The following is a 14,934-nucleotide window of genomic DNA, read 5'->3' on the forward strand; positions in this document are numbered from 1 at the left end:
ATTAAGGTTAACCTGTCATCCTTACTAAAAGTATCTTAAAAATAAACAGTTTAGGCTTTACCAATCCAATAATCCTCCATTAAAAATATAATGGACCTGAGGTGAAAATGCTTCTCTCTGATCTATTATACACAGAGTCCATTCTTTGACTCAGAGCACATGAAGGAAAAATAAACAGGACAAAGAGGGACAAAACATCAACTAAAAGATGACAGACATTCTGAAATCTTGAAAGAGGCTGATGCTTGTTCTGGGGAAAGAAGGAAAGAGAAGACCATGGAATATCTCTGCCTTATCCACAGTGAGCAAGGAATGAATGAAAATGTTGGTCAAAGGTCTCCCACAGGAAAGCAAAGTGGAGACTGAGAAGTTAGCTTGTTACTAGAAGCGTCCCCAGAGACTTCCATCAGCAGGTGACTTACCACCTCCAGCCCTTGTACTTTCTTTGCTACAGCTCCCATCAGTCCCCTCCCAATGGTGGGGTCATCTCCTCTCTCTTTCTCACAATTCCACATGGAACTCTAACTACATCTTCTTCTAGAACATTCTGAGAAAAGGTTCTAAAAGGTCCTGTTAATAGCACTCTACATGTCTATTAAAGATTAAACATTTTAAAAATAGGCTTTCATGGGCCAACCATCCATATACCTTAACCATCACATACACTTGATAGTGTATGAAAAAGTGTTCTGGGAACAAACTCACCAAAATCAGCTTCACAAACAAAACCACTTATAGGATGGAGTTCTACCTTTATAATATCCCAGGTATACCACTTTAGTATGATCCTATATGAAAGAATTCTTCCAACAACACTGACAGAGGAAAGCATCCACTAACAATGATCCTAATGATACCAAGGAAAAATTCTCGTGAGGATTAAATTCAATCATATTCAAGAGTACATCTATGAAAAGCTAGACAGAAAGAAAAAAAATGAAAGCTTACACACAATGAACATTAGCTCCCCTCTGAGGCACCAACACCAATGACTGGAGTCATCTCATTCTCTCACCTTTCACCATTCCACATGGAATGCTAACCACATGTGATTTTCTAATAGTCAAAGAAATTCGATTTTTCCTGTCAAATCTGTATGAATATGAAGCTTTCATTTCACTGTTTTGCATGCCAGGTTTCTAGTAGGAAAATACGATATATAAATTATAAGTGTAATTGGTAACTACCCTCACATTTATGAAAGCAAACTGGGCATATTAACTGAGTCAGACCCAAGGCACAAAATTTATGAACCACCCACATCCCAGCTTTTGAAAAGCTAATGTTTTCTCTCCTCCAACCAGATTAACAGATGGAGAACTCTGAGAAGTCATCTAAAGATGTCTTTGGAAATTTCGAGCATGTTTTGCTTAACAGTTCATGTCACACTTTACGATTCTACCAGAAGGCATGGGACTGAGACTAGCATGACTATGATTAAAAGAAGTCTTTGGATCCAAAGATGTTACTACTACGGCATTACATTTGTATGCAGCTGGAAGACCAACATCAGCCTGGTTGTTCCCACCATGATAGTTCCACGTGTATGTTATGGCTGAGGCCACAGGCTCAATGCTTTCGGCTGCGAGGAAAGGACCCTTCTAAAGGGCTGCCATTGACTGTTGTTTCTTTGGCATTTAATCTCAGTGTTTAGAGATTTCTGAATTTGCAAGAGAAATGAGAGACCATATTTTTATATAAAAATCTCACAATTTCTAAGCATTGGCATCTATTTTCTATAACACAGTCTATGGAGCAAAACATCTCTGGGAAGTGTCTGTGCATTCTCCTGCACCACCCATTTATGATCTCTGAGGCTCTCGTGGCATGTTACTTTCACATTGCCCTAAAGTTAAGGTCATATTCTTTTCTTCTATATTCTGCATAGCTAAGAAAATCCTGTATGTTTGGTAAGCAATAAACGTCTCTTAAACTGAAGTAAGAAAAACATGGCTATTATTGATATTCCTGTCTGTCTGTTCTTAAGCTTTGATCAAAAGGAATAACCCCATTTCCATATGCCAAGTTCCCTGAACTATCCCAACCTCCAGAGTTGAGCCATTATGTTAAATGTTAAGCTTTTCTATGTCCTTATCATGTTTTTCTATCTCTTCTACACTTATTCCTTATCTCAGTTGAGGCTGTAGTTTCAGGTTCTCCAGTATCAAGTCCACACCTAAGCTTCCTCATCTCTACAATGAAGAATTTGGAGGAAGGCAACCCCAGACCATCTGGTGGTCCCTTGCAGCACATTCTACTCACTTATCAATTCTCACAAGACCTGCGACTGTGAGTTTTCTTTCTCAAAAAATTTGAATAACATAATTCTTGCAAATATCCTTCTACATCTCCTCCATGTTACATATATTAAGGAACTGTCTATGAAGATACCTGTAATGGGTTGAATAATATCTCCCCCCGCCAAATTCATATCCACCCAGAACCTTGGAATGTTGTCTAATTTGGAAATAGGACCTTTCAGATATAATCAGTTAAATTAAGGTGAGGTCACACTAGATTAGGGTAGGTCCCAAATCCAATGACTAGTGCCCTTATAAGAAGGCCATGTGAAGATAGAGGAAGAGACTGGAGTGGTGCTACAAGCCAAGGAATGCCAACTATTGCCGGGAACCTCCAGAAGCTTGGACAAGGCAAGGAAGAATTTTTCCCTCAAGCCTTTAAAAGGAGTGAGGCCTTGCTGACACCTTGATTTCATATTTCCAGCCTCCAGAACTACGAAAGAATAAATTTCTGCTGTTTTAAGCCACTAAGTATATGGTAATTTGTTACAGCAGCCCTAGAAAACTAAAAAAAAAAAAAAAAAAAGCAAATTAAGCCCAAGGGAAGCAGAAAAACTACAAGCCAAGGAATGCCAACTATTGCCGGGAACCTCCAGAAGCTTGGACAAGGCAAGGAAGAATTTTTCCCTCAAGCCTTTAAAAGGAGTGAGGCCTTGCTGACACCTTGATTTCATATTTCCAGCCTCCAGAACTACGAAAGAATAAATTTCTGCTGTTTTAAGCCACTAAGTATATGGTAATTTGTTACAGCAGCCCTAGAAAACTAAAAAAAAAAAAAAAAATTCTAAATACTTCCTACTCCTCTTTGCATAGAAATTTAGGCTGCCCAGGGTTTGGGGTGGGCTTTATCTTTTTTTACTTACTGAGACATCATGTGCAAAATGGGACAAAGAAAATGTGGACACACTTTGGAAGGCACTCTACACATGGTGGGGGCTTCATCCATAGAAATAGGAAATTTTGTGTGAGCTATCTGAGGTCATAGACTGGGTCCAATTTATTTCTATGTCTTGGGCACCCAGCACAGTACACAGAGTAGAATTTCAAAAAACAACTAGCATGTGTAGGTATAAAAATGAATTAAGAAATGAAAGAATGAATGAACTAAAGAAGAGCAACAATGTAATAATACACAAATCCACAAGTTCTTGAACTGTTATTAACTGACTTAGATTGATAATACTGCTCAGTGAAAATCATGGTAAAGTTACAGATCCATTTTATTTCCCCACGGATATAGGGAAGTTCAAGTTTGCTGACTATCTGGATATTTCTGTAGGCTCTTGGCTTTTAAAACCATAAATTTTACTATATATTTCTTAATTTAAGGTATTTTTGTATGTGTGAGGAAAACAAATCTGGGTAAACAGTTCATGGTGAAATTTGACCAGAAAATTTCTGAATGTGGCCAGTATATTTTTATCTCTATGATCCCCTAAGTCAGCCCCTCTCAATCTTCGAGGCTACGTGCTCTCCTCCAAGGGTGTGGTAGCATCACCTAGCACTTCTAGGAGCATCTCACACAGGACTGCTAGAGAACTCCATCCAGCCACTTCCTAAGAAGCCAGTCTCTGTCCACACTACCCTCTCCCCACAAGCTAAACAACTTTCTGAACTAGAAACTAAAATTTTATTTTCAAAATGCCAGCAAAGCAGAAATAAGAGTGGGGTAAATAACTAATTAAACTAATTAAGTAATTAAACTATTGTTTAATAACAATAATTAATTAATGATTTTTTTTTTTTTTTTAAGAAAAAGATTCCTTACCCTTTAACAGCTCTGAGGAGCAATGATCTCCCCAGCTCTCCATCGTTGGAAGTCTATTCAGTCTCCAGTACAATAACCTCAAGTGCCCCAACATCCACATTCCAATCAATGGAAGTTTCTTCCTCTCTTGGCTCTCTAGTCACTCATAGCCTTTTCCTGGTTCCATCCTGAAAATAACTGCTGTCTTGTGCTTGCTAAGAGAGTTTTAGACTTCTTCTGGCTCTCATCTCATGGGCCTCACCTTTTTGTTCCCTAAAGTAATTAGCATAACACTTTATAGTGGAAGGCAACCCAAAATTATTTTGAACATTCAACTGAATATATTTTTTGTCTAGAAAAATACTAAATTGAACAAAATAATTTTTTTCCTTAAATTCATGGGATAAGAAACATTTCTATACATCTTACCCCGAGGCACTAAAATATAATTTGGAAAACATACCATCTACCACAAAACACAGTGTGCCCAAACTATTTTAGAAATATCTCACACCTGCCTTCTTGAATTCCTCCTGTCAAATCATGGAAGTCTCAACTGAGAAGACACAATAGGACGGCCAGTGAAGCACTCAAGGTGCTTGGAAAATTAAAATTAATTCAGCAGGACAAGCCAGTTGAAAATTGACGTTTCCTATATTCTGGAATTTTAAGAAAAAAGGAAAAGAAATTACTTATGGCTGAAATTGCCAAAAGCCATTTGAGATAAAATGAACATTTAGAAGAGGTTTCAAAAAGTGTGAAAAATACAAACTTATCCAAAGCTCTAACACTCTCAAGCTACCTAAAGCCAGAAATAAGAAGTGCTGCCAGTTGTGCTGACATAATTAGGTTTGTGCCTTGGCTTTTGCCCTCATTGACTACTCAGCTTGCAAAGGAGTTCCACTTTGTTTGCCTCAAGACTGGAAACCAATCCATTTAAGACATCAAAGGATTCAAACTCCAGAGCAACACGGGTCAATGTGCAATTCAAGGCAAAATGTGAAGGCAACTGAAACCAAAATAGCCCTTTTCCTTGGCACTGGCCCTTCTGACTTGTAGACCTACAGACTCAAATACAAAGACTGTGGTAGACTGAATTACTGGTCCCAATTCTTCATCCCTCCATGCAGCCTAGAATATAAATAAGAATCACCCCATCATTTTAAACGATCTGTGCTTACTTTTTCTATTTCTACAGGTGTACTGATGTAGCAGACATCAGAGAACATGTATTAATGATCATGTTCCAGTTCTGTCTGGTCTAAACAACAAACATGTAACATTTATGGAGCCTCTTAACTGCTGTCTTGTGCTTGCTAACAGACTATTAGACTTCTAGACCACGTGCTGTGTGAAGAGGTTCACATACACATAGGATACGATGAAGACCTGGCTCATGCTTTCATGAAGCCCTAATTCTAAATGGAAACTATTGAGTAAGGCAGCAAACCACTGAAAGGAACAACATAATAGAGACTTGGAAACATTTCTTTGGGGGTACAGAAAAAGGACTCTCTAGAGCTGTCTAGAAAGGTTTCACAAAGGTCATGACATTTGAGCTAAATCCCAATTGCTTATAAGAATGGAAAGACCCTCCAAAATACAATTTTCTGAATTCTTAAGATAACTACCACATGTATCCAGTTGAACCAGACAAAGTCTGATATATTCAGCCTCTTGGGCTACATGACTAAGTGTCAAGACTGTGGCACAGGGGAAAACATTGGATGCTATGTCTGAAGACCTGGGTTCAAGTCCCAGCACAGCCACCTGAGTGTGAGAAAGTACCACAAACAGGACCTGGCACATGGTAGACCCAGAGAATTTCAGTGTGTGCCTTTCCCAATAACTCTGGTTATTCAGCCTCACTTATTATGAGGCAACATGATCAATTAAGTTATAAAATATGTAACCAATACGAAAATCAGACACTGATTAAGATACAACATTGAATGGCTTATTATTCGACATATCAGAGCTGTTTTGAGATATGTATATGGCCTCCATTTTTATTCAATTAGTCACTATTTACTAAGCTCACCTCTATGAAGATGCTCTCACTTAATCCTCACAACAGGTCTATGCCAAAACATATCACCCCCATTTTATAGATGAGAGGCTCTTTGGACTACCTAGATGTAGCAGAGCCAGGATTTTTTTTTTGGTCTTTTTCGTGACCGGTAAGGGAATCGCAACCCTTGGCTTGGTGTCGCCCGCACCGCGCTCAGCCAGTGAGTGCACCAACCAGTCCTATATAGGATCCGAACCTGCGGCGGGAGCGCTGCTGCGCTCCCAGCACCACACTCTCCCAAGTGCGCCATGGGGCCGGCCCAGAGCCAGGATTTGAACTCAGGAAGTTGGCTCTAAGGCCCCTGATCTTAGCATTAAGTCCACTGCTGCACAATCTAGACTTGGTTTTCTCTGTTTATAAGCCTGACTTTGAACACTTTAGCAATGAACCTAATTTTGAATGGTTATTACACAAGATCCATCTATTTTCATACTCTATGTCTTCAATTTTTTTATACCCCAAATTAAACCTAAGTTACATGTTGGTACCACTGAAGCCTGTATCCAGGAAGCTTCAAAATGATTCATCTTTCAAAAGTTTTCATGAGGCAAACATAAAACACCAAGCAATTAACAGAAAGACTACACACTATCTGACCAATAGTTATTTTTCTTTTTTTTTTTTTTTTTTTTTTTTGTCCTTTGTCTTTTTCCGTGTCCGGCAACGGATCGCAACCCTCAGTGTCGCCCCCGCACCGGACCAGGGACCGGCAACGGGATCGCAACCCTCGGCGTTGCTCCCGCGCCTCGCTCAGCCAGTGAGCGGGAACCGGTCTGTATGTGGGATCCGAACCCTGGGGTGGGAGCGCCGCTGCACTTCCCAAGCGGCGCACTTATCCAGTGCGCCACCGGGCCGGCCCCCAATAGTTATTTTTCTGAGCCATCATGATTACCTGGGGCCACTGAGGGAAATGTATCTCTGGCAAAACCCTAACTAGATTCAAAATTCTCACTTTCAAGTACCAAAACGATGCAATTCTTTCTTTGAGAATCAGGGTCAAGGTACTCTTTAACCTTTCTTTTTTTTTTTTTTTTTTTTCCCTTTTTTTGTCTTTTTTTACTGACCGGTAACGGGATCGCAACCCTTGGTGTTGAGCCCGTACTGGGGACCGGCAACGGGATCGCAACCCTCAGTGTTGCGCCCGCACCTCGCTCAGCCAGTGAGCGGGAACCGGTCTCCATATGGGATCCGAACCCTCAGTGGGAGCACCGCCGCGCTCCCAAGCGGCGCACTCTCCAGTGTGCCACCGGGCCGGCCCCTCTTTAACCTTTCTAAACTCCTATGAAAACTCAGTAATTTCACTTATGCTTTTCTTTTTTTCTAATAGCCTCTTGTTTTCACAAAGGACAGACCACCCAGGAGGAAAAGAGCAGTAACATATTGTATACATGATTCATTGTGCAAAAAAGTTAATAAAAAGCTAGAGGGGGCAATTCAGAAAGAAAAAGAAATAGAAAGTAGTCAATTATTGGGTTAGGCAGTGCACTTTATTTTATAAGTAGTATTCTAACTTGGAAAGGATGTCCGTAAGGTAGAAATGAGTCTATTCTGTTTTCTTAGGCTCCCCAAAGCAGTCTACAATCCAAAGATAATTGTGTCATATTTGGTCATAAGACACACACCACTGTGATAAGTACTTAACACACAGCAAACAAATAATCAAATATACATTTTTATATGCATACTATGGCACTGAACACTAGTTTTACAAAATATTTTTTCTCGGGCCATGCCTGTGGCGCACTTGGGAGAGTGCGGCGCTGGGAGCGCAGCGGCGCTCCCACCACGGGTTTGGATCCTATATAGGGATGGCTGGTGCGCTCACAGCGCTCACTGGCTGAGCGCGGTGCGGCCGGTCTCAAAAAAAAAAGGACAAAAAAAAAATTTTTTTTTCTCATTTTTTTCCTTTTCTTTCAACAGTATTTGTGTATGTCTACATATATAGACACATTATATAAAACATGTGTAATAAAAACACACTTTACCATTACAAGTGAAACATACAAGGTTTAATTTAATCTGATCAAGATCATTTTAAACACTAACAGTATGTTTCACTGGCAAGATGAAATCAAAAGAAATACCAATGCTAAAAAATCATTTACTGTATTTTATTTACTAATAGATGTAGTGGTTACTACACAAAATTCTGAAGTGTGATTATGAAGTGAAAAGGTTTCATTTCCACAGCGTTTTACAACTGGCTGAGGCAATTTCAAAAGAGGGTTCTCAAAACTATTAATATTAATATTTTGATCTTAATGCTCACCTAGGTGCAGAGATCTCTGAAGGCTAGCACAGGTTTGGCTTGTAATATATTCTTTAAAAACTCTATTTCATGGCTTTTGAGTCACAGCTAACATATTCTTTCAAGCTTATTTGATTCAAAATGTTGTCCTCAGTGACTTATCAAGGGCCACAACCACACTTTCATCCTTACTTTGAAGTTCAAAGGTATTCAAAACTGACTCTGAGAAAACTGAACATATTTTCTCGACACATCAGAACACTCTAAACCAGTTCACATCACATGCCTAGCACCACAAGGGGTTCTGTAGAGAAATCCAACAGAAAGTAATGCCAGCACACTGAGCAAATGAGTTGGTGAGAGTAAGAGCACAGGGGCCCCCAAAATGCATTCTGAACATATGGGGTAAAGACATATTTTAGGACTCACAGTAGGTGGAACGGATTGCATATTTTTGGCATAAACTTTGCCCTCTCCACAGGCCCTTAATGACATCAGCATACAATTAATGAAGGGGCTAAAGCAGAAATATCTAAATACTTATCCGTGAGGGAATCATTAAGTAAATCGTGGAGCTTATATATAGGGGAATAGTATGAGTAATACTTAAAAAGACTACAGTAGAAAAATGGACTGATCTACAAAATGCATTCTTAATGGAAAAAGCAAAGCATTCAAAAAATAATCTAATTTGAGTAATTCCTTCTTGTTTTAACTTTTTATTATGAGAAATTTTAAACATACAAAACTAGAGAGAATAGAATAACGAACCCTCATGTACCCATAACCCAGCTTTAACAATTAGCAGCTTGTGGGTAATTTTGCTTCTTCTTTTTTTTTTTTAAATCCTCCACACTCCAATTATTTTGGAGAAAATCCCATATACAGTATTATTTTTATTAGTATATAATATGTTACATACATTATACTACTATATGAAGTCTTTGAAAAGTTCATGAAGGATTCATATTATCTTTCAATTCTATTTTTCCATGAACTTTTTGGAGTACTCTTGTATATATTAGAATTTCTATATTAGTATAGAACTCTAAAAGATAAGGACACTAAAATTTCACTAGTGCAAAATTTGAATAAATTTTTTTAATCTCGGTATATGCCTAAAATATTTTCTGGGGTAATCCTCAGGAGAAGGGTCTAGAGTGAGGGGCAGGGGCAGCTTAACTGTTCATTTAAAACCTTTCAGATGATTTAAATTTAACTACACAGAACACTTCATGCCTGGAAGAGCAGCAGAAAGGCTGCCAGTGACTAGAGAAGACAGGGAGGCCTCAGCAGATGGCACTGAAGACAATAGCCGGAGTTTGTCCGTAAGATGTTCAAGGAGTCGTTTAAGTCAATTCAAACACTAGTAGGTGACAATGTCTGTGCTATATGAATTTTCTAAATGGGCAAAAAGTAATAGAGAGTTGTGAGCTTAGTGACATTACTAAACATAATTATGATTCCAATGATGTGCAGGGGCAGACATTTATGAGATGAAATGGACTCGTCTCAGCCTCTCTATTGCCCAGCCAGCTGCAGGAGATTGACGACATCTATCATTTAAAGTACTGGGATTTTAAAGGGCATTTCAAAAACATTTTTTTCTTTTTTTTTAAAAAACAGGTAAGTGTCTTAACTCTCCCCTTTTCTTTTCTTTAATTTTACTCACTATAATTTATCTGCCTTATTGGTTGGAAAAATGTTATTTCCCTCCCCTGGTGGTTCTATCTGTTCTATTAATTACATCTTTGTCACATTAACATAGCCCTGGGACACAGCAAGGTAGCTGCTTCCCTACTTAAAAGAAATGAGCCTTTGTGACTGCTTGTTAACACTGAATTCAGATACAACAAAGTTTGCCACATCTTTCAATATTATGATCATTATAGTGGAGGCTATGAGAAAATGAGATTAAAAGTAGGTGACTTTTAGGACTCTGTTCATTTCTGTCACAATTTTAACACCTCTGACAAATCCAAAGATGTCATGAATATGGAATGATCTCATTTAGACTAGTTAAAATCTTAAATTTCTGAATATATTTTACAAGAAATACCATTTCTCACTTTCAAATATCATTTGAATAAGACTAATAAAATATTCCCCAGTAAAGGACAAAAGGGAAATGTCTTTAATGAACAGACATCTAATGTTTTAAACTTTTAACTTTTCATTAACTTGAGTATAAATAAGTTCTTCTGAGAACTTTAAAAAAGTTGATTCTTTTAATTAGGTTGTATCCTGCTCCTGGCAACTGTGTTCTTCTTCTATAATTTTGCTTAACAAAATCTAATATTTCTAGACAGTATGTAGAAATAGTTCACCTAAGCACTGGCACTATAATATCTAAATAGAAGATATTTTACTGTATCTAATGCCAAGGACCTATTTCTTCTACGAAAAATGCTTTCCAGAACAAACAACTTATGTATGATCCCAAGTGAAACTAACTTAAAATGTGATCAAGGAAGCTAATAATATTTTCCACACAATTGCTATATTTTACGCCATGAGGCTCATGCTCTTCTCTGCCTAGAAATGGACATTTTCCATCCATCTAGAGATTTACTCATCAATAGCTGAAAACACCAAAAGAAAGTGCCATCTGAGGCTACACCCTTCCCAGGGATACCTGTTTCATCTGGGGAGCTGGGTGAGGCACTGTCTTGGGACAACGTTGTCCAGCTTGACTCCTCATCGCTCGGTGCCAGGTTCTGGATCCGATGTAGGGCACAATCTGTTTTGGCTCCTGTTTTAGGATGATCCTTCTTGGTCTCTGGGCTGGATGACACTGTGGCTACTTGGCCGTCTTCAGGGCTGGATAGGGGTTTGTTTGGTTTCTGCAGCAGCAAATCTCCATTCCCAACGATGGTAGAGGCCTGGTCCTGGCCTGGCTGGGATTTCTCTTCCATAACCCCATGGTGGTTGCCTAGGTTCTGCTCTAGTTCTCTGGTTGAGGTTTCCAGGTCTGCATAGTAATTCAGGAAGCTCTTAGTTCTCCTGGGCTGGGAGGGTAAAATCTCACAGCCCGAGGAATCTGGCGGGTGGGGCTCTTTACTCTTTAACTTCTCAGAAGTTCTGTTGATGACTGTAGTGGGGCTGATGTTTTTGTTGGGGTCCTGCTGCCCTTGTTCTGCAGCCTTCCGGAGCTGGTTCTCCCCATTTTTCACTAGTTTGATGTTGGCAGAGCCATTCCCCAGCAGGGGCTGCACAGCTGGATCTGAGAGGCCCATTGCTGCCTGGATGTTAGTTAGTGCATATTTTTTCCTGCATTTGGGAGGGGTGCTGTTCTTAGTTTCTGTGTGTTTTATTTCAGCGTTCAACAGTTCATTGTGGGAGGAACGGAGGTTAAGGGTGTTTGGTGGTGTGGCTGAGCTGTTCCGATTTGTGACGTCTGTGGTTCCGCTGCTGGCCATAAACACTGCCAAGGTGTCAACACCTGAGTCAGCTGGGAAAAAAAGAAAATTGGCCATTAGATGCCTGCCGTGATCAAACTACTTAGCTTATAAAGTGTAAGCAAACATTTTTATACAACATACTGAATGACTGCTTCCATTGCATATACATTCTTGTAGAACTCATCCATTTATTTCTTGTTTATTTCACCAGGTTTAATATGGATACCCAAAAGCCAATTTATAAAAAAATCTAAGAAGTCTGAGGGTCTAAATTTTACTTAGAATAAAAAAGTATCTCTCTTTTGAATTCATACAAAAGCATTTTCTTCTCATGGCTTGTCTCCATTTTTTACAATCTTGAAAATCATCCCCTTTCCAAATATTTACATCACATTTTTATTCTGTAGTTCCTTTAGGCAACAACAACAAAAAAATTGCTCAAAATTCCTCTGGGATGCTAGATTTCTTAATTAATCTACAAGGTCAATGCTCAGTGATGCTCCATACGTCCAAGGTAATTTTTCTCAACCATGTTTAGAAATTATGTTGTGAATGCCTAGAAAACCAAACCTCCATTAGAGTTTGCAAACATCTTTGTGAACATTTTTGGCTTGAGCTTAGTATTTGCACTAAACAGAAATTTTGAAGAAATGGCTTAATTTCTCAAGAGAACACACACACACACACACACACACACACACACACAACTATTGCTAATAATGCAGCACTGAGCCCTTGGCTACAGACAACATGGTAGAGCCCCCAAGGAGTCTGAGTATATTCCAGTGAATTAAAGTATAGACTCAGCTGTTTGCAGTCATCATGTGCCCTTGCAGAGCTCCTAGGAAACTATCTGACAGTTGCATTTATCTCAAATATTGTTCGTACCATCAGTGATTTATTCCATATGTCTCTTGCTAGGAAGAAAGAAAGGTTTCTCAGACTAGAAGGGAATGAAATTCACCAAGAATTCCTAAGGTTTCAGATTTCTCGGTCCATGAGGAATGACTTTTCTCTTATCTGATCCTCTGTCCTCCACAGAGAATTCAGTGATCTCTACACAAGCAGCAGATGAACCAAAACACAGCTCCTCACATTCCTGAAATTGTATTCTGGCCACTCCCCTTTCCCCCCCTTCCCAGGCAAAACAGGGATCTTCACAGGAGAGGAGGGCAAGAATTTTCCCCTGTTCAGGACCTTACATGTATCTCTTTATCATCAAATACTCAGTTGGGCAATTTTAGAAAAGCATCACTCACTCATTCTGGAATCCTTGTGCTTCCAGGAAGCTAGGCTACATTCATCTGCTCTAGGCAATATCCAGATTTGTAATGGAATGACCATGTGCCCATAAGATAGGCAAGGGCTGTAATCCAAAGTGGTTAGACTTTGGGCCCCGCTATTTAAAGTTAATATTTATGAGCAGATACATAAGAGAAAGTAACTTTCAGACTTTTGGGTATTTAGAGGGACATTATGAGAAAGCGGAAATCTGCCAGCTTCTTAAAAGGCATGGAAAAAATTTTCTATGAGGCTGTTTAATAATGCCAGTACTGTATATTAGCAACATTATTAAGGAGGAATTTTTATTTTACTTTGTTTATACCATAAACATTTTCAGAAACAGTACCATCAGAATGTCTAGGTAATTTTAATATTTAAGTAGCTTTTATATCCTGGATGTTACAAGTAAAAGCTTTTAGCCACATTCTTACAAGACTTATAACATATGCTGCCTGTTCACAATTTTTCTGCTTGCTAGAAATCATGGCGGGGGTGGGGCTGAGTTAGAATAGGACCATCCAATACAAATTGGATGCACAAATACAGCCCTGTATATCCTGTTTTTACATATCAAAGCCTGAACACAGTTTGAGTATGTCTCAGATAAATAATGGTATCATCTGGAGGCAAAATAAAAGGTTTAGTCCTAGAACTAAGGCAGCGAAGCTAATTTCATAAAGTATACAGTGGCCTCCAGGAGTTAATATATCAGCTAGGAAATCATTTGGGCTCGAAAGGACCAAGAAGTAGTTAAAGATTAGCAAAATCCTAGAAAACCCACGGCTGCTAGAAGGAGCCTCCAAAGTGAGAGGCAATGCTGAGGGGTAATGAATGCCGTGAGGGTTAAGAGCACAGGACTCAGGGTCAGAGAGACAAAGGTTCAAGCCCTGTCTGAGCTACTTACTAGCAGAAAGATCTAGGACATCTGGCTTTCAGTTTCCTTGTCTGAAAGATGGGGACAATTATACTATCTGTTTTGTGTGAGGATTAAAATGAGACATGCCTGCAGAGAGTTTAGCATAGTGTATGACACTAAATGTAAGCTCCCCTCATACCATTGCACCCAAGTAACAGGGCGCAGGGCTGCCTGCCAAAGCCCTCCAATTAACCACTGCCCTATTTGGTCTGAGTGATAGAAAGGAACTTGTTGCAGAGACAGAGTACACAAACTAACAAGAAGGGCTAAAGAAGTTAGATCTATGAGGGTTTAATTACATTCCTCAGGTTTAAGAGGAAGAAGGTTTGTGTTTCTTTTTAAATGAAAGAAAATCTTATAAAGTCTCTTTAAACCTTCTAATATTTAGCTGTTTTCTTTGGAACCAAAAGGCCTAAGAAATAAGACCAAACTCTTTAACACAACAGAGAAGTTACTTATACTCCTGTAAAATGGAGATAATAACAGTATCTACACCTCATTGAGCTTTGTTGAGGACTAAGAGAGATGACTGTCAAATAGTTCATCTAATGACTGGTGGATTGTAAGAGCTCGAAACATGTTAGCAATTGTTACTATCTTCCAGCTCTCTCCTTTCTTGCACACTTTTGTCCACCATACCTCAGGCTACCATTGACTAAAAACTTGCTTCTTTCCAAAAACTGTGCTGAGAATGTGGAAATGGAGACCCACAAGGCCTACACCTGCTAAGTGCTTTCAGCCTTGTGGAAGACAAACACACAACAAAGTCACAGAAATCAACCAGGGTGGAGGGCAGCACGTGTAGAGGAGTAAGGGGTCTTCTCACCTCAGGCTAAAGAGGATCAAAAGTGAAGAGAGGGGCCGGCCCGGTGGCGCACTGGAGAGTGCGCCACTTGAGAGCGCAGTGGCGCTCCCGCCGAGGGTTCGGATCCCATGTGGAGACCGGTTCCCGCTCACTGGCTGAGCG

General features: G+C 39.4%; 1 protein-coding gene across 1 annotated transcript in view; it reads right to left on the reverse strand.

The window, feature by feature from the left end:
- Positions 1-10,885: 10,885 nt before the first annotated feature.
- The window catches only part of LOC103587128 (amyloid beta A4 precursor protein-binding family B member 2-like), a 119,343-nt gene continuing 115,294 nt past the window's right edge, over positions 10,886-14,934 (reverse strand). The window contains exon 6 of the mRNA XM_008568541.1: positions 10,886-11,817. Coding sequence (XP_008566763.1) covers positions 10,886-11,817 — 932 coding nt within the window. The remainder of the gene's footprint in view (positions 11,818-14,934) is intronic.

Source organism: Galeopterus variegatus, unplaced genomic scaffold (assembly GCF_000696425.1).
Source record: "Galeopterus variegatus unplaced genomic scaffold, G_variegatus-3.0.2 Scaffold421, whole genome shotgun sequence".
Taxonomy (NCBI): domain Eukaryota; kingdom Metazoa; phylum Chordata; class Mammalia; order Dermoptera; family Cynocephalidae; genus Galeopterus; species Galeopterus variegatus.